The 23,117-nt window shown below is 44.2% G+C and overlaps 1 protein-coding gene across 3 annotated transcripts in view; it reads right to left on the bottom strand.

Annotated features, from left to right (window-relative positions):
* The window catches only part of myocd (myocardin), a 157,351-nt gene that overhangs the window by 13,143 nt on the left and 121,091 nt on the right, over window positions 1-23,117 (bottom strand). For all 3 annotated transcript variants that reach the window (XM_034559490.1, XM_034559491.1, XM_034559492.1), the window contains exon 4: window positions 2,611-2,676. In XM_034559490.1, the coding sequence (XP_034415381.1) occupies window positions 2,611-2,676 (66 nt within the window). The remainder of the gene's footprint in view (window positions 1-2,610; window positions 2,677-23,117) is intronic.

Genomic DNA, 23,117 nt, shown 5'->3' with positions numbered 1-23,117 from the left:
ATAAGACATCGAGTGCATTTGGGTGAGAAAGTGTCGACCAACAAGATGCAAGTCTGTGCGACCGCTCTTCCATGTGCGCCACCGCCTGCAATCAAGAGATAAACGGCCAATTGAAATTTCTTTTTTAAAAAGCGCTTGCAGCCCTGCTGGCCAATTGCGTTCCTCCTTGCTGCCTTATCTGTGACAGACTCCTAGAAACTGATAGGGCCTCGCCGGGCCTCTGGATTCCGTTCCCCCGCACACTTACCAGCAGTTTATCTGGAGGCTGGAGCCTCTGTGAAATGGCAAACGCTGCCAGAGATATCATGCAACAAGTCCCCCAGTCCCCTGGCATTGCTCACTGCTCCCATGTTTGCCGACACGACGGTGCTGCTTTAAGGAATTGATACGATTTTAGTATACAAGTATCTGTCTGCCCAGAGCTGTCTCATGCTTTACAAACTTTAGGTTTCTAATGAATATTTGAAATGTAATCCTGTAAATGCCAGTTAAAATATGTGTCTGACATTGGTGGCCTGTGGGGTGTTGGCCACACTACGGTGCTACCACGACCTAAAGACCTAGAGGCCATTCATCGTAGCACCAGTGAGGATACGAGAGTACGCTCCGTACACTCAGGTCTCATCTCAGGTTCTCATCGCGACGTGACGCTCAAAGTACAAAGCGTGTGATGGAAGGCAGCTCATGCTCCATGTTGTTGTGCCTCTCTGCAGCCGCTGTGCTGTAAACAGGTACCAGGTTTCTTCATTCCTCGGCGGTCACTCACCGACCATCTGCATACGCGCTGGCTGCCTGCCTGTCTGGCTGCCTGCCTACATCCACCTGCTTCTCCCACGTCCGTCTTTGGATCTGCTTCTCTTTGGAGCATCTGTCATCTTAACTGTTTTCTTTTCTTCGGAACTGTGTCTCAGTGTCCCACTACAAACACTGTGATTCCAAAAAGAACTAAAGTATCTACAGCAGTTTATGTCACTGTGGTTGAATTTCATCAGCCATATCTGCTCAGCTACACTTCTGTCTCTCCATCCTTCATTCTTGTTTCTTGTAATTGTACAGCTGGCATCTGATTTCATTTTAAAACTGCAATAGATAATCACAAATCAGTCATATCTTTTTCTTTTTACATGTCACAATATATGTCAGACTCAATTATCTGATTCTTGTGAAATGATGCTTCTGTGTTCCAAGATTACTGATTGAGCCAAGGAGACCTGCAATTATGGGGCACATTTCAAATGGCAATAAGCCCTCATATTTCCCACAGTGAGCTGGATGTTACATCCATGTTGCCCTCCTTACTCTCCTTTTTACTGTATCATTACTTTGAAAAACCTGTTCTTCATTTATTGTTTTCATTGCTGAATTTGTGAAATTAAATCTGAATACATTTTTAAACATTTATTTTTGTATATAAACAATTGAACAAATGACAAAAGATGTCCTCTATCTGCCTAGCACCCAACAGATGAAGTCAGCAACTAGCTGGGAAATATAGAGGAGTTGGTGAAAAACAAAACTTAGAATTATGCAGCCCAATCACCATAACTAAATGTTGGCATTGTTCGGTTGTGCAAATTACAGATAAGTGAAATGTGAACACTTTCTCATTTCAGCAGATCAAGTGACATATTACAATGAGCACCCGTTATTAGGCTCTGTGCAGCTAAACTGCAGTTTATGACGACTGTTTCATGCCTCCTCTGATTAGGAACACTAACTATTGTCTCCAATAGTCCGACCTTGGCATACAAATCAAGAGTGTAAGAATTCCTCATCTGGAAGAAACAAGATTCAAATTCCATTTATTGATGTCTAAAAGTAGTGAGGAATCAGCAGTAACTGTAATAAAAAAAAGTGTGAATCACAGTCATGAATGAGCACCAACAATATTAGGCGTATGCGACAGGAGCTGATAGACACAGACACACGACCAAACACACAACTAAGCCTGCAGGAGATAATAAAGGTCGATAGCTCCATTTCCCTTGAAACGTGACACATTGTGGTGCCAGATCACCAAAATAAAACACATTTTCCAACTTCCCCCTAGTATCTGGTATGGAACCATGAAGATGGGTTTGGTTTTATGTGTCAGGGCTTTTGGCCGTGGTGCTCACTGCAGTAAAATCATCTTCATAAAATGTAACAGCCACAACTATGTCCCTATACAACCCACAACACAAGTTGAGAACGGCTTCTGTTATGGCTATGTCTTCAATAAAAAGTATTCAAGTGAAATCTGTTCACAGCATGTTCTGTGGATTACGGGACATTGTTTCTGAAATAGTTCAATGTTGAATTTCTTTAATGTTGCCTCATTTAGTTTACCTTCAATGCATTGGGATGGAGACAGACATCTTAAAACCTGTAGAAATTAAACCAAAACTATATAGTTGTTGTTGTTTTGTATTTGTGTGTAACTAATCAAACGGATGATGTGTCCCTTGCTTCTTCATTGTGTCTCCCCCTTTCACTCCGTCTCTAACCACACTGCATATAAAAGCAGGTAAGTGGAAGTGTGTGTGCGCGTGCGTGCGTGCGTGCGTGCGTGTGTGCGTGCGTGCGTGCGTCTGCATGTGCGGCAGCTCAGTGTTGGAAGGCGTTACTCACGAGGCATGATGCCTTGGTCTGCCAGCTGCTCTCGTGTCCTCCTCTGCTGAAGTCTTAACTGGAGGACTGAAGTGGGAGGAGTAGGAGGAGGGGAAGAGGAAAGAGAAGGGGGAAAGATGAGAAAGAGATGTGGAAAGACAGGTAAGAGACAGACAAAAAGCAGGAAGAGACTGAGAATTCAATCCATTGTACATGCTGTTTCATCCTTCTACCTGGCAGTTTGATTAAGAATAGGTTCACTCAGGGCCGTAAATAAAGACTCAACATGCTGGGTAGCCCAGTGCGTCTAACTGGGACGCTCCCATATGGCCCAGTAAGCATGTGATTAACGTTGTGAGTACAAACGAAAAAACACTTGCTTAGGTTTACGACACAGCACGTTTGGCTTCAAAATATCACATTTGTAAAGGGAAAGTGTAACGTAATGTTACAAAGACAAAGAGCAGACTACTTCAGGAGCAGCTGTCTCCTGGGTCAAAGTCTTGTCCTCCTCCCCTACTACCTAACCTACAGTAGGTTATTTGCGGTCTATACTGTGTCATCACTGGAGCGTTCAATAATAACGCAGAGGGGTTTACTTTTTAGCTTCTTTAAACCCAGTGCGTTGCATACAGACACTATAGGGTACCTTGGGAGTCGGCATCAGACTATGAGGTCCGTGACAAAACCTCACTATCTGACATCCCAGGTTCCACTGTGGACAAGGGGGTTAGGGGTTTAGGAGGATCATAGAGAAAGCAAGCCCTTTAATAATAATGTATATTTGGATGGCTTTTCTCCCATCAACCTTGACCAATTGTCCTCAACGGTTTCTACTTCTAAACCGTCTACCTGTCTCTTAGACCCCATCCCAACGAGGCTGCTTAAAGACGTGTTGCCTTTAATTGGCACCTCTCTGCTGGATATTGTTAATGTGTCTTTGCTAACAGGCCATGTACCACATTCCTTCAAAGTAGCTGTAATTAAACCTCTCCTGAAAAAGACCACTCTTAATCCAGAGGTGTTGGCTAACTACAGACCGATCTCTAACCTTCCCTTCCTCTCTAAGATCCTTGAGAAAGTAGTCGCAAATCAGTTGTGTGACTTTCTACATCATAATAGTTTATTGGAGGAGTTTCAGTCAGGATTTAGAAAACACCACAGCACAGAGACAGCACTGGTGAACATTACAAATGACCTCCTAATTGCATCAGATAAAGGACTCATCTCCGTACTGGTATTATTAGACCTTAGTGCTGCGTTCGACACCATTGATCATGACATCCTATTACAGAGACTGGATCAGTCGATTGGCATTTCAGGTACCGCACTAAGTTGGTTTAAATCCTATTTATCAGATCGATCTCAATTTGTGTTTGTAAACGATGAAGCCTCAATGACCACCAACGTTAATCACGGAGTTCCACAAGGTTCTGTTCTTGGACCAATTCTATTTACCTTATATATGCTTCCTTTGGGCAACATTATCAGGAAACACTGCATAAACTTTCATTGCTATGCAGATGATACTCAATTATATCTATGGATCAAACCAGAGGAGACCAACCAGCTCGCTAAAATTCAAGAATGTCTTAAAGACATAAAAACATGGATGACCTGCAACTTCCTGATGTTAAACTCAGACAAAACTGAAGTTATTTTACTGGGCCCTGAACACCTCAGAGATCAATTATCTGGTGATGTGGTTTCTGTAGATGGCATTTCCCTGGCATCCAACACCACTGTAAAGAATCTCAGCGTTATCTTTGACCGGGACTTGTCCTTTAACTCCCACGTTAAGTAAATCTCAAGGATTGCATTTTTTCATCTACGTAACATTTAAAAAATCAGGCACATCTTGTCTCAAAAAGATGCAGAAAAGCTGGTTCACACGTTTGTTACTTCCAGACTAGATTACTGCAACTCCTTATTATCAGGCTGCTCTAATAAGTATCTTAAGTCCCTCCAGTTGATCCAGAATGCTGCAGCTCGTGTACTCACAAAAACTAAGAAAAGAGATCACATTACTCCTGTATTAGCTGCTCTGCACTGGCTCCCTGTAAAATCAAGAATCACATTTAAAATTCTTCTCCTCACCTACAAAGCCTTGATTGGTGATGCACCATCATATCTTAAGGAGCTTGTAGTACCATATTGCCCCACTAGAGAGCTGCGCTCACTAAATGCGGGGCTACTTGTGGTTCCTAGAGTCCTAAAAAGTAGGATGGGAGCCAGAGCCTTCAGTTATCAAGCTCCTCTTTTATGGAACCAGCTTCCACTTTCAGTCCGGGAGGCAGACACAGTCACCTCATTTAAGAATAGACTTAAGACTTTCCTCTTTAATAGTGCTTATAGTTAGGGCTGAATCAGGTTTGCCCTGGTCCAGCCCCTAGATGTGCTGCTATAGGTTTATTGGACCTGGCTGTGTCTGGAGCTGTGTCTGGAGCTGGTCCTGGCTCCTGGGCCCTGCACCCTGAATCCTTGCCCCAGCTTCCTGCATCCTGTCCCTTGGCCCTGGCCTCCCTCCTTGTGTCTCCTGCCTCCGTGGCCCTGTGGTTGCCCCTCCTCTTCCTCCTTCTGTTTACAAGAATTGTGGAAATCTGTCCATGCCTACTATTAATTATTCATACATTTCTGTCATATTCATGTAATGTGTTTATGTAACTCTGTTCATCTGGTCACATGACATCTATTGCATCTGTCCATCCGGGGAGAGGGATCCTCCTCTGTTGCTTTCCTGAAGGGTTCTTCCTTTTTTCTCCTGTGAAAGGTTTTTTTCAATTTTTTTTGGGACAGGGATGTCGTATGTGTACAGATTGTAAAATCACAAATTTTTTATTTGTGATTTTGGGCTATACAAAATAAACTGAATTGAATACATATACATACAGAAAACAGAGAGAAAAAAACAACGCTGCTTGCTCACAAATATTTCTGTGAGCAGGATGTAGGGAATGATAAACACAGCTCCTGGCTTTTAAACAGATCTTCTAGTCAGTGTGTGGTCCGCAGCGTGTGTGTGTGTGTGTGTGTAGAAGTGGTCTAGGTGGGATTGCAGGGTCATAAACATAGAGCCTCCCCATGTCTGTTGGTCTGCGGCTCTTTTTCTTTGTTTCTTGGTCGGTGTGTGTTTTTCCTCCCCGCTGTTATCTGAAGGTCTCTCCATGAGATCCTGGATCTGACACACACGTATGAGATGTTCCTCCTTTGCTGCAGGGCCCTAATCACTTTCTTCTTGTCTTCCCTTTGGTTAATTATCTCCCTCAGGTGGTTCATCTTACAGCTAAGTATTTTATGTATTGTCTCAAACCTTCCGGCTTTAATGTCATGACTTTTCTAACCGTTTGATTGGATATTAGCATGCACAGGTGCCACATCATAGCACCCTCGCTGAAGAGCACCTTAATTATATAACTGCAGGCCCTTCCCTTCATCTGACATCTGCTTTAGTTTACAGTAAGGGGGTCGTGACCTTCTGGTCACAACATCACAGGCATTAGTAGCTCACTGACCACCGAAAGCTAACCAATACATGTAACCGATTCAACCTGTGGGACAGGTTTTGTCCTCCTCTACAATAGTGAGCACCCATCCATGTATACAGGCACACATACAGTACATGCAGGTGTCATGAAAAAAGCAAGGTGAAAATTAAATGTACCCTCTTTAAATTTGGGATGGTAATCAATAATTTTCCCGGAAAAAGCATTTTATCTTAAAACGCTGCTCACACAACCCACGCGCTTTAAACTACAATGTTATCAATCTTTCTGTTTGGCACCGCTCTGCTATCTGCTCTTTCAAAGAAAAAAGACACAATGCTGCATGTAGCATTATTCTAACACAACCCACGGTGTACAATCCTAAACCACTTTACCGTTGTTTAGTTCATTTGCAGGGCTGTCCAGCTAGCATAAGCTAGCACAACTAGCACAACTAGCTAGCACAACGGTAGGGCAGCTGCCTTTTTAAGTCAGCTAAAAGCCTTCATTGTATCCATATAAATGCAGATTGCATGTCATAATTGCAAGCGTCTTTGCTGCTCTATATTTTCCAAAACACATCTTTTTCGACTATACCTTGAATAGGGAAGGTAGCGCCGTAGTAGCACTTTGGTAGCACTTAAATAGCTCTTACTGATAGCACTTTGTAGTTTAACTTTAGTGAAGAAATTGTACTTTCTCGATTCTTGTTGTTGGTTTAACTTATTGTTTAACACTTATTGTAAGTCGCTTTGGATAAAAGCGTCAGCTAAATAAAAAGCACAGCAGCTGCCATGTAATCTGCTCTTTCTCCTAAAAAGCTTCGACCTGATTGCAGAGTGAACATGTTGGAGAAAGAGGACCCGAGCCAGGCTGAACCGTACGGTACTCGGCCTCTCTGCGGACATTCAAAGTGAACACATTGGGCTTTCTTGACAACAAACGACATACAAATCTACAGCAACTTTTACAAGTTTTCACATTCATAGTGTCAATAAATGATCATTTGGCCTGCTTTGCACTGCTGAGGTGGTAATAATTATACAAGTAAGTGGAGTGATATTCTCCTCCTGTGGCTCACACATTCAAAACCACCACACAAGAAAGAAACTGTCTAATAATAAAAATAATAATAACAACAACAACAACAACAACAACAACAACAACAACAACAACAACAACAACAACAACAACAACAACAACAACAACAACACCACCACCACACTTTTACACTCCAACAACTTAGTTGAAGATGCTGGCTGCATTGGTTACGCGGGTTCTCTTGAACGTTCCGTCGGCACAAGCAGCAATGTGTTCACGACTGTGTAACATCTAACAAACAGTATATTCCTGAATGAAGAATTAGGTTTATTTTAGTCCAATACTACTGCGTAAAGTGAAAATCCACTTTAAAACAGAACTGGCATATTTTACAGTTAGAGGCAGGTTTGTGAACGTGAGCCAGATGAGGGAGAGCCAACACTCCACCATTAAGATACAGCTCCACTCTCTGTGACTTATAATCAAGAGTGGGATAGTAGGCTGATGTTGATTTGTGTAGAAGAAAAAAAAAAAGTCACTCAAAAGTAAGTCCTTTTTTAAATCTGTTGCCAGAGCGCCACTCATTGTCTGTGGAGTGTGTCTGAGTTGTGTCTCTCATATTATTATAAGTCTTGTCAAAAATATTCACATATCTGCGAGGGTCATTAAAGGCTTATCATAATGATGGGCCAAACAGTTCCAACTAATGTAATTCATTCTAATTAATTCATTTGATTTGAATTAATCACGAGCTTAGTCCTAAACTATGTGGTGTATTGTTGTTCTGTTCCCCACGTAATGGCAATCTAATGTGACAAGCTGGAGTGTTACAGCAAGACAACCCAGACCATTAGGTTCCACACATTGTGGGTTGGGTGTGGCAGCTGATATGAAACAGGTGCCTGTGTGTGGTGCTGATTTCCTGTTCACCTCATCAAGCGGTTGACACCTTGTAGTATTGATTTAACTTATATTTGACGCCTCTGTCGTTATGTAATGGTAGAGCGCAGACCACAGCCCTTTGAGCTGTTAATACAATCGGCATGAGAACTAGTCAGTCACACACACTCACGAAACATTTGGCGGTCCATGGGGAACACTTAAGTGTGATCTTTATCTTTCCCTTTAGCTTCAACCACGCAGCAGCAGTTCCCATGGCTTTGATAATGTAGTCACAGAAGGAGCAACAGTTGCTGGTTTTCACGCGGCACTTTTCACTGGAGCTGCTGCAGCAAATCCTGCACAACCAGATCTTCTAAGACTCCTCTTGTCCTCATCAGTAATCTTAAAGAGATTTACGGACATTTTCACTTCTCTTACGCAAAACGTTTCACTCACACACTCAGAATTTCACAGTTGCACCTTGTATCACCCAACATCAATCCCTCCGACGTTGAAGACAACCTGTATTGCAGTGGAGACCGTATCTCTACAGCTGCGCTGTATTAAGCAGTGAGAGCACGTGGGTTAGAGAACCACAAAACATGAGCCACTTGGTGAGAAGCCTCTCGCTGAACACAGGCGTCCGCTCTGTCGTGTTCCCCGGAGCACCGGGGCTCATTTCCCACCCTGCTGATCTGCTCTAAACAACTAAAGGAAAAGCATCATTTACTCTGCCATTTGTGGAAGGCAATTATGGCTCACAGGCAAACTGCCAGTGAGGGCTGAAGCCACTCTGGCCACCAGTCTGAACATTCACAGCAGTATTGCCTTCAGAAGCAGTCGAGTATGTCAAGATTGAGAGCAGAGAGCTGGTTCAGAGCGCAGCTGGTACCCCCATCAGTTACAGTTTCCTCAGGGAGGTGGCAGTGTTGATCAGACTACACATACTGTCGTAGGACAACACACACACACACACACACACACACACACACTAAAGACAGAAAGTGTGTGAACTAGATGGATGGATACAACGCCCCAACAGCTGCTGTGTGTTAAGGGGGAGTTTAAATCAGTGCTGTAGTCCGTGCCCTTCCTCCCTCTTTGATATGCCCAGGTACACACACCAACACAAGCACCATCAGCTTCCAATTCAGCTACATTAAGATAACCTCTGACCTCACTCCAGTGTTTACTCTCCCTTTATCAGCATTCACACAGAGCCACAGAAGGAGGACGCCTCGCTGGCTTCCCCCAGCAGCAGGTTAGCGACCGGCATGCAACATGTGCACTAACCTGCACGAGACATCACCCTAATATATCGGGCCTTTTGGAGGATCACAGTGTGACAGGCTGTCCTCAGAGTGCTCAGGTGGGTTTCTGCCTCCCTCGTACCGTCACATGCCCACAGTATATTACACCTGTCCCTTTGCTGGTGTCCCTGAAGAGCACATCGTGAGTGTCAACACGACATTCACTCATTCAAAACAGATGAATGACAGATGTACACAGGCTCGCCTATAAATGCCATGCGCTGACAGACAAAGTGTCTGCAAGGCTCTAAACAATAAACACAGCTTAACATAGCAGCTGTCATATCCAGAGAAGTCACGTGTCACGGACTTACCTGATCTAAACTTGCTTCGTATCAGAATGGAGTGTTCAGAGCCCAGAAGAGTCATAATGCTTACAGTACAGTCCCAGTGTTCAAAAGTTGCAAAATAAAGTCACTCTGGAGAAGCAGTACACACTTGGACCCCGCTGGCCACCTCTGGACTCCAGGCTGAGCTGAGATGGAGTGGACCCGGCCTGCCTCATCCACAACTCTGGAGATAAACGGGCTTCCTTGTGGTATCTCTCTCAGCCAGTGTGCACACTAGCTGCAGTCTGCTGTTCCCTTGCTGCCTCTTCTCCTCTGCTCTCTCTCTCTCCCGGGGGCTGATGTGGGAATGTGGGAGTCTGCGGGCCAGTGAAGCTTTGGTCCCATCTAGCTGAGAACTCTGAGCAGGGCCAGGGACAGCAGGGAGATATGCCCCACTCAGGGAGGGGCTAGCAGGCCAGGGTTTCCTCTAAGCCCCGCCTGCCACAGCCCAGAGGCTGGACAGCGCTTCCTCCGTGGCCACCAGTGTAAATATATCTGCCTATCAGCCCTGCTGACTGTCATTAGAGCGGAGTGTGTGTGTGTGTGTGTGTGTGTGTGTGTGTGTGTGTGGTATCAAGATATAGACAGTCACTGATAGTGGAGCAGCAGTACAGCCAGGAGGGAGAAAGTAGGAAAAGCAGGGCTGCAACAAGTCCACAATGGCATGTCAGCCTACATCTTGCTGGTTTGAATTCCACATTAATAATAATAATAATAATAATGATAATAATAATAATAAAAATAATAAATCACAACAAAAGTTGATTCTATTCGCATTTACTTTGCTTGGATATTTTCTGATCTGGAAAACCTTCTGCCTTAAGACTGTATTTTAAATAGTTCATTCCTGGTTGATTTATGATTTCTGTTTGTCTGAAATCAAAGGAGTAGTGCTCATACGTTCACACCACAAGCAACTAAAGCAAAACCAACAGACACCGTGGCCAGCTACTTAGTTTACAGTGATGCTGAAGCGCGTGTTGGCGTAGTCATATTATAAATAGGAGCGGTGACCAGCCTAACTTTCTTCTTTGTCCCTGGCTTCCATTAAAAAAAGACTTGTAGAGTCTTACTGATGATACATGAGCTTCAACCTTTCACAGCCGTGTTCCTGGATAGACATACAGACTGTAATACTGCAAATATATCAATATATCATTGTTTCATCAGTCTCAAAACTTTGAGATTGCCACTTTTAAGTTCCACTAATCATTTTTTTGATCTACCTCCAGCAGCATGGGTCTGTTTCAGTTATACATCACGACCTGCTCAGCACCAAACAGCAGACAGAGTGGAGCATTTAGCTGCTAAAGAGACGGCTTCCTTTAATGTCTCACAGAACCAGTTGGAATGCTTTTATCTACCGTTTTCCTTTTCTATATGCTTTGGAAAAACAAATAAGAAAAATGACTGGTCACCGTGAAGACAAGTCAGACAAGCTTTCGTCAAATGTAATATGCCTTTAAAGTGAGATAAAAAAAAACAACACTCATAATAGATTCAACGGTACAGTCACAACGTGTGCTTCATTAATGTTGAGTCAGCTGAAATAAACTCTTTATGGCCCTTTTAAGCATCATACTGGACTTTTTCTACTGTGATTTATTGATGTGTGATCATTTGAGTGCAGTCAGTCACCCAGCAGCTGAGAAGCAGGAGGTTTATCTTCTCCTCCAGCCTGCATTCAACACGGCATCCCTTCCTCCAGCTCCCACATACCAGACGGCCGTTTGTCAGAGTTGAACTAAGCTGTGTGCCCGCCCTCCTCGGGGGGCGGGTCATATACATCGCAGAGCGTCCTAATATAATTCAGGTAGAGCTGAATAGAAGCAGGTCTGAACAGTGGATTGCACTGATATACCACATATTTGTGAAAGGAAGGTAAGACGATGTGACTTTCATGTCTGTATGCTAAGCATGGAGCTAGAGCCAGGATACAGTTAGCTTAGCTTAGCATTAAGACTGGAAGCGGCTCTGTCCAGTTCAAACACACATGCCAACTCCCGTAACGCTTTCTTATTTGTAAATCTAGCTATTTTCACTTTTTAGTTTTTGTATAGATGAAACAAACAAGACACATTATTACTGAGCTTTAGACATATCCTAATCTTTATAAGGAGCCAGGATTTCTTCCCACCTGGCTCCAGTCTTCATGCTAAGCTAGTCTTCCTGGCACTCACTCAATATTAGGCACGCCATGAGAGAGGTACCGATCTCCTAATCTAACTTTACTGTGCGTATTTTGAGAATAAATGTAATCTTATCTTATTCTTTTGTGTTTTAGTCTTTTATATAAAAACTAAATATGTAAGTAAGAAATCATTTTATACTCAGACTTAATCTCCAGTTTATAATGCATCCGATTGCTCTACTGGTGTCCAGCAGAATGTCCCTTCTAGAAAACGTGAGTGAGGGTTCTTTCAGAAGACAACACTTTTCTGTGATGTTTCCAGGTTTGACCCCCACAGACCAGGGTTCACCTCCTGGTGCACCGATGCCTAATATCTGCAGAGAGGGGCATGACATCAATAAAATATTTCATGTTTTATTTTCAAACCCTATCCCATGCTTTTCTTGGCTTATTTTCAACCGTTTTGAGATGGTGTTCCATAGTGGCCTGATTCCTATGCCACTGTGAAAACCCCTGTTGTCCCACTGGCAGGCAGATTTCTCTAGATGACAGCGTATATATAGCTTGTTCATAGAATGGAAGTGTGTGCACCATTCTCTGCTCCTATCGTAATTATTCCCTCCATTTGATTTGAATGTCTTCTCCTTTCCCTTTTAACTTGTTTATCCCCACAAGTCCATCTCCAGCTTGACTCTGCCCCAAAGTTATTATTCTCTTCAAATATCCACCAATTTCCTACCATGCCACTACAAGGTTTGCTACTGTAAATAAAACGGCTACTCGAAAAGCAGTGTGTGATCACCACAGGCCTTTTCTCCACATTGTGTATAAGCTGCAGTGACACAGCACTAATCAGTCATTGAGAGCTTTGTCCAGCAACAGCTCACTGCTTCTGCCTCGCCGCTATCCATTTTAATCTCTTCACACCAGAAACACTGCTTGGCTTTTGTTGCAGAGGAGCCTCTACACACAGCAGGGCGATGCACGCACCAAAACATAGAATGCTTTAGTGTAATAAATGACACGGACTATCTGTTCGCTGGAGCGAGCGCCGAAAACCCCCACAATGCTCAAGTCAAATATTTACAGAGAGGATTCTCGGGCGGCAAATCTATCGCGGACATTCGTGGCTACATTTGTCTCGTCTGTGCGGTGAATGAAAACACACAAACATTCACACAGATTACTCAGAAATATACACACACACACACACACACACACACCTTAATTAGCAGGTGAAAGTGCTTAAAGGGAAGGTCTGTCAGAGGGTTTGACAGTGTACACACAGCGTCTCAGAGAGATTCCTGAAGAGGTCACCCAGCCCTGGCTTAATCCTCCCCTTTAATTGGGCCCTATGTCAACGGATGTGACAAGTCTCATCTGAACTGTCTGGAGCTGTATGTGTGTGTATGTGTGTGTGTTGGATGAAGATCACGCTCATACACCAATTAGACAGATTTGAGTGCACATTTTTGTACATAGTATAGCGTTGTGTCACAGTTCGGCTCCCTTCGCTCTGCTGTGTGATGCATACAATAAATGCAATAAGTCATATGTCTTTGCATGGAGCATATTCAAACACACATTCCATACTGCAACCAGTGAGCACAATGTGTTTATTGGCCAACTGCACAGACATCTAGATCAAAAGTGTTAGTGTTTTGTGTGATTTCTTGTGTTTTAGATAAAGCAGATGTGACTGGTTGAAATGCCCAAACTGCACCAAATATCATATAAATGTAGTCCACATTCAGAGAGGGAATTACAAACACTGGTTATGTAAGATGTGTATGGAATTTCTATAAAAGACCATTGTCACATTGTGATGCCATCATTGCAATGAAAGATGAATCAGTGGTACTTAGCTGCTGATAGGTCACGTATTTGAAATGCTCTGAATATCGTCGCTCATATGCCATGTGTGGAAAGCAGCTGTTCCTCGGCCATCTGCCTGAGACAAGGCCACAGGAGGAAGTGTACTAGAATCCACCGTTAGATGTAGTATGAATGGAACATGTTCTGGACAACATGGGCGCTGCCCTGCATGTGCTCAGCTGGTATACTTCCTGTAAATCAACCAGGGGCGAGGCTGGATTAGGCTACCACCCACCAAAAGTGGGCACCAGCAGGTGTACTGCTTATCAATCGTTTTTTGGTAACTGGGTCTTCTCTTACATTTGAACATAGGGGGATGATTAGAGGAGAGACTATGAAGGTAACTGTAATCATTGAAATTAAATCATGGACTGGACAGCTGTCAGAGAGGTGTGTGGAATGAGGCAAGGGGATGAGGATGGGAGAGAGAGCGCGGGCAAAGACTTTGTTTGATGACGAGGTGAGGTTGTCAGGAGTCTACATGAAATGGGTGGGGGGTCTTGGAGGGTGCTGTGTGTTGTAAAGGGACAGACAGAGTGGCCCCCGGCAGCAGCTGTGTGGTGTCTTGCTGCGGTGTCTCAGATAGCAGCTCTCCCCTCTGCTCACTGGGCCTGTGCTGGGTGGCCTTCAGGTAAACGCTAACAATTCAACAACCAGTCAGCATGCTGGAGGAAGAGTCCTACACACAGGCTCTATAAGAAGTGGACGTAGTCATGGTGACGTCACCCATTGGTTTGTGGACTGCCGTTATGATGCCTTGAGTTTGGTGATTTTGCCATCGCCATCTTGGCATACAGCCGTCGCTATGTTGGTTTTTGTGCAGCCAATAAACAGAAGTTATCATTGAAATTTGGAGGAGTGACGCATATGTCTCTGGTAGCGACAGTAGCCCCGCCCTACACAAACCCTGCTTTATGGTCCGTTTGCCTCTAAATGACCATCATTTACTAAATGAACATCATGCTGTTTTGAAGAAGACTTGAAACTAGAGATTGAGACCATAAACCCACGTTTACAATGTTTACTGAGGGAATAAATCAAGAGAGAAGTACAGTCATTTTCTCATAGACTTCTATACAACAAGCGGGGTCGCCCCCTGGTGGTCAGTAGAGAGAATACATGTTTTAAGACACAGAACCGGAGGTTGACGGCTGGTCCTGGACCAGCGAGGCTCAATTGAATTAAACCCCTACCTCAAAAGTGATCAATCATAGCTTAGCAACCAAAAAAACAACAGCAAAACCACAGCAGCAAAAGAGGGCGCAACGGGTTAAACAATGTTATCGCAATCTTTAGCATGTTCAGCCAACTAGACTACTACCTGTAGCAGTTACTGAACATTACTTCCAAGCAAAAGGTTGCTCTTGGAGGTTCTTAAAAATAAATAACCTGCACTCCTCAGTGTGGAAACTGGTAGTGGAAGGTACACGTTAGCTCAACCCAGCAACTTCTCATCCTGAGTGTATCTCGTAATGTTAAAAGAGAGAACCGTTTAAAAACACAAACATGTATCGAAGCGAAGCGCCCAAGCTGGAGTTTGTTACTCTGATTTCACTTCTTTTTCCTATCATATTCATAATATTAGGACCAATCAGCTGTACATTGCAATATTGATTTCAACCATCTCACAGGGCCCAACATCAGGGGCGACTGTTAGGGCAAGACACTTAACCCCACAATGTCTCCCACAGCTGTTCTACGGTGTGTGTGAATGTTAGTTACTTCTGATGTGCAGGTGGAACATTAGCTCCTCCCATCAGTGTGTGAATGTTAGTTACTTCTGATGTGCAGGTGGAACATTAGCTCCTCCCATCAGTGTATGAATGGGTGAATGATGTCATGTAGTATTAAAGTGCTTTGAGTGGTCGGAAGACTAGATTGTGCTGGACCTGAATGGAAAGATTGACAGGCATGTCAACGGTAACTAAGGGGCAGCTCAGTGGATTAGTGTGTAAAATGCTCTTTGTTGTTTTGCATCAAGTGTTTACGTGAACTTGAAGCTATGTTTTTGATCATTTAGCTCCAGTGTAAAACATGCAGGAAGTCATCGGGGGGAGATGATGGAAGTTGGATTCGTCATCAGTGACTTGAGAACGATTTAGTGCTTTATCTGCGCCCAGTCAGTCTTATCAGGAAACTCAGGGTTTCTCACGACACAAGTCGGCTGGCTGAAAACAAAAAGACGGGAGAGAAAAGCGGAGTGAGTGACATATAAAGAATATAAGAGAGCAGAGAGAGGGAAAGAGGGCATGGTGTATGACGAGGGTGGAGGGGCCAGACGGTTACTGTGAGAGGAGGTGAAGGAGACGGGGAAAGAGCGACGTGGACGGAGCCAGACATGGAGTCAGGTTCAGCGCTATGAGCTGTGCTTTATAATGAAGTTCCAGGGGGAGCTAGGCGAACCCAAACCAGAAGTGACAGAAAGACGGGCCTGAGCCAACAACCCCCCCCCCCCATCTCTGCCTCCTTTTCTTCTCCATCTTTATCTGCTCTCTGGCTCGCTCACTTTCTCTCCTCGGGCCTCCGTGGGTCAGCGCGACGCTTGTCCGACGCCAGGCGGTAAATGTCTGTTAGAGAGACAGCGGCGCTGCAAGCCATCTGAGTGGAGGAACACGAGTGACAGGGATTGTCTCCACGTCATGTAAAAACCCCAAAACACACGGGGAGATACTGTTTTGTGTTATTGCGGTTGTTTAGATTTCGGCAATTGACTTTGCCTCCGCCGTCGTCTGCAGGCGATGAAGGCTGCGTCGGGGGGGGGGGGGGGGGGGGGGGGGGGGGGGTAATGTCTGTGAGGCTTCAACACAGAGACGGGCCTGCATCAGCACAGCTTAACTCTAACTCCTGCCTATTACCGAGGGCTATGGGCTGGCTTTATGTGGTATTCCCGAAACTTCGCTATCAGAAATTTAATAACTCAAAGTCTACTTTGTTGTTGTTAATGTGTGTGTCCGTGACTAACGGGCCAGATGAAAGGAACATCAAGAGGAACGACCATCTATGCCAGACGAATGTCTTCCATCATGCTATTATTATAAAGAGAAAACAATTAAGTTAAAATTTGTGAAATTGACAAAGAGTCACTGAGTATTAGTTGTAATAATTCCCGGACAAACTGGTTTTGTTATGGCGGCTGTCTGAGAGATCGTCAACTTTCTAACAAGGAAGCTGAACCTGATTCACAGCTCATCTCAGAGCCTGAACTCACACAGACAATGTCTAATAGTGTGAGAGCATCATATATGTTTTATAATATTGGCTTACTAGTGCATTTTGTTGTTGTAGCTGGTCGTAGGGAAGCTACCTTTAACTGCTTGTTCACGTTGTATTGTATTTGACATGTTTTGTATTTTTCCTTTGAATATAATGTAAATAAGAATTGAATGTAAAGAAATGGATGTTGTGCTGAAGTTCATCAGGAGTCGCATATACAAGAAAGCAGGTAACGGCAGTATGCAGCTGTCTCTTAATGTTTAGAAGCAGAACATATTTCTCCCAATGGAAATACTCAAATAATGTGCAAACACTTGAGTACATGTAACTAGTTACTTTACCACTACAGTGTCAACAGAACTGTTACAATTATACATAATGTCAATGTTATATTTCCTGTTTACATCTACCAAACACAATGAAGTATTATTTTTCATAAAAAGAACCCCTATAGCGGCACTAACAGACCAAGGTATTCTGAAAATAACATACATGTAGGGACTTTCCATACGCTAGTAAATAAAGAGAGTGAGGAGTGAAGGGGCACAGTAAATCTGCATGTCCATCCCATGACTTTGTCAGGGAGTCACGGTGATGCAGGCCCACCACAGCATCATCGCAGAACTAATAGACGACAAAGAAAAGACCCAATTGTGCAAATATTTAGTTATCTGGATCTCCCGAGCTGGTCTAGCACTTCCAAATGGCCTGGCTGAAACGGCCTGTCAGCCAGCACATTCTTTCTCTCAATGAGGACCGACTGGAGCCATGTTTTTGTTGGTATCCCCCCTACACACCCCACACACCCCTCCTTCCCCCGCTGAAAAACATGCTGCTCCAGACGCTGATACCAGGTCAGATTTTCTTTTGTTTTTGTTGTGGTTCCACCAGTGTTGTCTGATCCGAGTACAGCGTTTGAGGCAGCTGAAAGACAAAGAGCAGACTGAGGGGTTGCCACGGGCCACAGAGTGATCCCTAGGCACAGAGCTGGTATCTGCTGGGCTGGACTCTACTTGACCCCGCAGGGCCAACGTTGTATTTATAGGACCGTGTCTTGCTGTGTGTGTGTGTTTATCTTATACGTGTGCACGTGTGTCCCATGTGTTTGCACGCTCGCCGCGAGGGGAGTACGTCTTATCAGCACCACAGAGCATTCATCAGAGGTGACATTTTCTGCCATTCTCCGTTCAAACCAAACACATGGCATGTGCTATCTCCACTCTGCGGGATGTTGAGAGGCCTGACTTATGCGACCTGTCAGTAAGAACTAACGCTATCGTCACGCAGACCCATTGATTCGGTACGTTGCCTTTTTTATTATTTTTCCCTGCGATAGGTAATTTGGTCAGACAAACCTTTCTTTCTTCCTTGCCCGATTCTGAAAGCTGAAACAACAAAGGGGCACCAACAGCTACAAGGTCCTGCTTGCTTTTAACACCCCAGGGACGCTCAGTGGGTGATGATCGAATGTTGTTCTAGGGTTCTGAAAGGGGCTGCATGTCGATATGTGTGTGTTTCTTGCTGTCTTTTTTCCTATCTTTGTGGTCTGTGAGTGTGTGTGTGTGTTAACCCCAGAACACCTTTCCAGGCTCGCTAGGTTTGGAAACTTGTAGAACTGTCGTGATTGAGAGTAATAGGATAAAGCGAAGCTGATGCTGTTGACTCAACTAACAGGATTGTGAACTGTGGAAAACTATTGCCTTTACCTCATTGGTTATGGCAATTTTCATGGCCTGGAGGCAGCCTGGGTTCGGAGTGCGGTGGGCGGTCTACACTGAGGATAAGACAAAACAAACAGAAATTTGACAGAAAAACTCATGGTCCACTTCCTAGCTTTCTCCAGAGCTTTCAACCACACCATGCATCGGCTGGAGTTTGCTCAGTTGTAACTAGGCGGCCACCTCTGGATCTGAAAAGTGGAGCCAATGAGGAAGTGCCTGAAAGCTGCATTCTCTAAAAATAAGTCTGATTGTATAGAAGTCTATGATCAAATGACTACTTCTCTCTTGATTTATTCCCTCAGTAAACATTAGAAACATGAGTTTATGTTTCTTCAATACAGCATGATGTTCATTTTATAAATTATAGTCCATGTAGTCTATAAAGACCATAAAGAAGGGTATACTTTCAGGCGGGGCTACAAGGTGATTGACAGGTCACTACCATGGCGTTGTTAGGGGGTTGTCCGTGTTTTTGTCTTTGAAATGTAACTCTTTCACAGTGTGTTTTTATTTATGAAGGTTCAGTGAAACCTCTTTGGTTGTAGAACAATGTCTCATTCGCTTCTGGCTGCCAAAAAGCTAAGATGGTGATGGCAAATCTATATGGCCATAGCCAAAATGCAATTCAAGGCTTCAAAACTGCAGCCAACAAACCAATGATGACGTCACAGTGATAGTTGTAACTGAGATATGTCATCATGGGATGTGAAGTATGGATATAAAGTATGATCACCATATACAACCTTGTTACGTCGTAGTGATGCTACTATCTGACTTTCTCTCCAGTAGACTCGATCAATACTGAGCACTGATTTTAAATGTCTAATTGGTAAAGTCCCTCTTGGTTGGGTTCATGGTTGGTCCCTTAACCCAAAGAACACCAGGTTGCTCCAGTGGAATTATTCATGTATTTTACATTAATGAGGATAGGTCACCCCCGCCAATACCTGAGGAACTTCAAAAGCTCAGGTTACAGCAGATCAATGCTCCGACACAGGAAACACAAGTCTGTAGTTTAGTAGTTTGAGCTTTTACACCCATCCAAGCTTGACTTCCTTTCAGCGCAGACAGCTTTGAAACACCAAGGCTCCGATATTCTGTGATGATCACCCTCTGTACGGTCACCGTGTCCGGTGTCTGCTCAGATCATCGCTATGGATTTAATGTCGTTCTGTGACAAATTACTTTAAATGTCACACAGATTAGAGATGAGAGGGTTGGCTCGCTTGTTATTTGCTATAAAATGATCAAAATGACAAGATTCTGTTTACGAATAGTCTGACTTTAGAATGTCTTTTTCCTTCAAAGCATCATGTGCTGTTTACTGCAGTTCAAATATTTGCCAGAATGCATTAAATAATTAGCTTCTTTGTTACTTAATTATGAAAACAAAGAAAAAAACGTAAAGGACTCGCAGATAAAGGGATTAGCAGTACAACGCACGCTACATCTGACTTGGTGGGTGACAGATAGTGTGTCACAGTGACCAGAGGTGTCACTTTCCACACAGACACACGTATGATGTCATTGGCTGCCTGTCCGCTGAGTCGTGGACCAGGGCCATGATCACAGGCTGGACGACTCACAGGCTCCAACCAAGCCGGGAGGACGAGGGGGAGGGAGGGAGAGTAAATGGCAGGAAAGACGTAGGAGACAACTCCATAGTGTCCTCTACTGCAGAGTAATGACACTGGAATCAAAGAGACTGCCAGGGATTCCAGGTGCCATCATCCATCCATCAGATGTGAGCCTGTTGGTGAAAATGTATGTACTATATTTTGCATGATATTCAATTCAGTATATTTTGTATAGCCCAAAATCACAAATTATCCTCAGAGGGCTTTACAATCTGTACACATACGACATCCCTGTCCCAGGACCTCACATCGGATCAGGAAAAACTCCCCAAAAATAACCTTTCACAGGGAAAAAAGGGAAGAAAACCTTCAGGAGAGCAACAGAGGAGGATCCCTCTCCCCGGATGGACAGATGAATAGATGTCATGTGTACAGAATGATATGTGGCCTTTCTATGTTTGACAAACTCAAATCCACTTCCTAGCTTTTTCAAGCACATCTTACAGTTTCAGACATGACCACCAAAAGGCCCCATACTGACAACAGAGATGTCCACGATGCGGCAAGGAGGTGAATTTGGCCAACGTATCAAGAGTGAACCGTCCTGCCTGGTCACCGTTGTTCTTCATAAGATTTATCGAAATACAAATTAAACAGGTGGAAATAAGTACGGTCAGAAAAGTGCCATTGGAAATGTCGAGTTTTGTAAATGGACAAAATCTTACAACAGACTCATTATCAGTTGCGTCATGCTAAATATGAATAGCTGCATAGACACAGGGTCAGCAGTCACATCTCCACAGTGGTCTGAGAACCACACTGCCGGTACCGGACAACAGACGGCCGGATGAAAACGCGTCCACGTATGCATCTACACGCACACCCCGTCAGCCCTACTCTGTGTGTGCGTGTGATGGGAGACACCTCAGCGCTGCACTGATACTTTCACTCTCTGCATTCATCCCACCAGCCTGCGAACTGTTTGACAGACAGCTCGGAAATGTTTGGGCTTCTTGACATGTCCGAGGGCGCAATTTGTCAGATAAACAACTCACAGCAGACTCTGCAACTGGCTGGTCAGAAGAGGAGGAGAGACACCAAAGTGGAGGAAGTGAATGCAGACAGGTTATCTCCGTCAGCGTGTCCTTTTCACTAATCAGGCCATTAGTGTAACAGATAACAGGAATCTCGCTTTTTTTTCTCTCTGGGCTTCAGAGTGTTTTCTCAGTTTCACTTGCACTTCTTTCTTAATGAAAAAAAACATGATGCCTTGTGTCACCATGTTGTAAAAGCTTTGAGTAAACCTGAAGGGAATGCCAGACATACTGGATGTGAGATGTCAAACAGACTACTGGGAAAAATTGGCGAGGGAGCCTCCCCCCCTGCCCTAGGATTTGGCTGCATGATGATTGGGAACGTGCTGCCTGGCGACTCTTGTCATTCCTGTCTGTCAGAGACAGGAACACTCATGGCTTGTGGGGATGGCTGCTTGAAATTCTCTGGAGCGGTCTGCTCTCAGAAACCACATCGGCCACATACCAGCTTTTCCTGATCCGATGTGAGGTCCTGGGACAGGGACGTCGTATGTGTACAGATCGTAAAGCCCTCAAGTAAATTTCTTTGTATTTTTTGGGAATTGAACCAGGACAGGATACAGTTAAAGGTTTAATAGTCACATCCAAACATTTCCCCTCCCCACTGGCAGAGCGAGATCTTCTGATGGTTTTGTGGTGGTTACATCCGTCAAGCTTGTGAGGTGAGACACCAGCACACACACAGTGGGTCAGAAGTGAAAGTGAGATGGATGATGTTTGTATCAGTTTATACAATGTTTTAGTACATTGTTGCATACAATACCTTCAAAGCTAATTACATATGAACTTGGTGTTTTGGGCGTGATTATTTACCAGCTCATTATCCCAGAGAAATAATTCTGCACCGAACATTGCTCAAAACTATTCTGTGCCAACTTTCAGTTCCCAAACCCATTGCCTTACAATGCATTTGGGGTGATTGGATTTTAATCAGATAGTGACCACATGAAAGTAAATTCCCCTAAAACACATTGAGTACAGATTGCGATCCGATGGGCCAAACCAGCTCCAATGGTAAACACAAGTGTTCTGTCCACAGATAGAGGATGTGATGTTTGAGCTGGTGAGAATTGGGTCTACATGTGGACACAATTATTAATACCAGGTGTAAATTAATTTTAAATCATATCTATATACACACAATCTAGATATGAGACATTTTAATGCCTGCCACACACACACACAATCTAGATATGAGACATTTTAATGCCTGCCGCACACGCACACGCGCACACGCACACGCGCACACGCGCGCACGCAGACGCAGATGTAAAAGTGAAAACTAAAGTCTCCTTGTCTTATTAGCTAGTGACGTTTTTCCGTACTCCCGTTACATTGTTTACGTACGCATTTCAAATCAAACCATGATGTTATTCCTTACCGTGTATATTTTAGTTGCCTATCTGAACCATTTAACGTTATTGGGTGTGGTAAGGACCCAGAAGCAATAGAATAAAACTTTATACCAGTCTGGGCTCAGCTGACATGCCGAAATCCACTCGGTGGCCACCAAACCGTCAGGGGGACGCAGAGGCTATTCTCATGGTCGGGGACAGAAGGCTGAGCTGTTTACTGGGGCAGACGCAAGGCGGGGAGGTCCAAAGAGGCAGAGCGGTCAGAGGGTAAGAGCAGGAAAGTCTGGCATAATGTTGACAACGGTCTGGCAGTGAGCGTGTGTGAAGCTGGGGCTTAAATACTGAAGGGAGGTGCAGCAGAGTGCACAGGTAAGAGTGAGAGAGCACTGGATGAGCTGATGAGGTGGGTGTGACTAACAGGTGTACTTGATGAGCTGATGAGGTGGGTGTGACTAACAGGTGTACTAGATGAGCTGATGAGGTGGGTGTGACTAACAGGTGCACTAAATGAGCTGATG

Source organism: Cyclopterus lumpus, chromosome 19 (genome assembly GCF_009769545.1).
Source record: "Cyclopterus lumpus isolate fCycLum1 chromosome 19, fCycLum1.pri, whole genome shotgun sequence".
NCBI lineage: Eukaryota > Metazoa > Chordata > Actinopteri > Perciformes > Cyclopteridae > Cyclopterus > Cyclopterus lumpus.
This window is presented reverse-complemented; position numbering and strand designations above follow the sequence as displayed.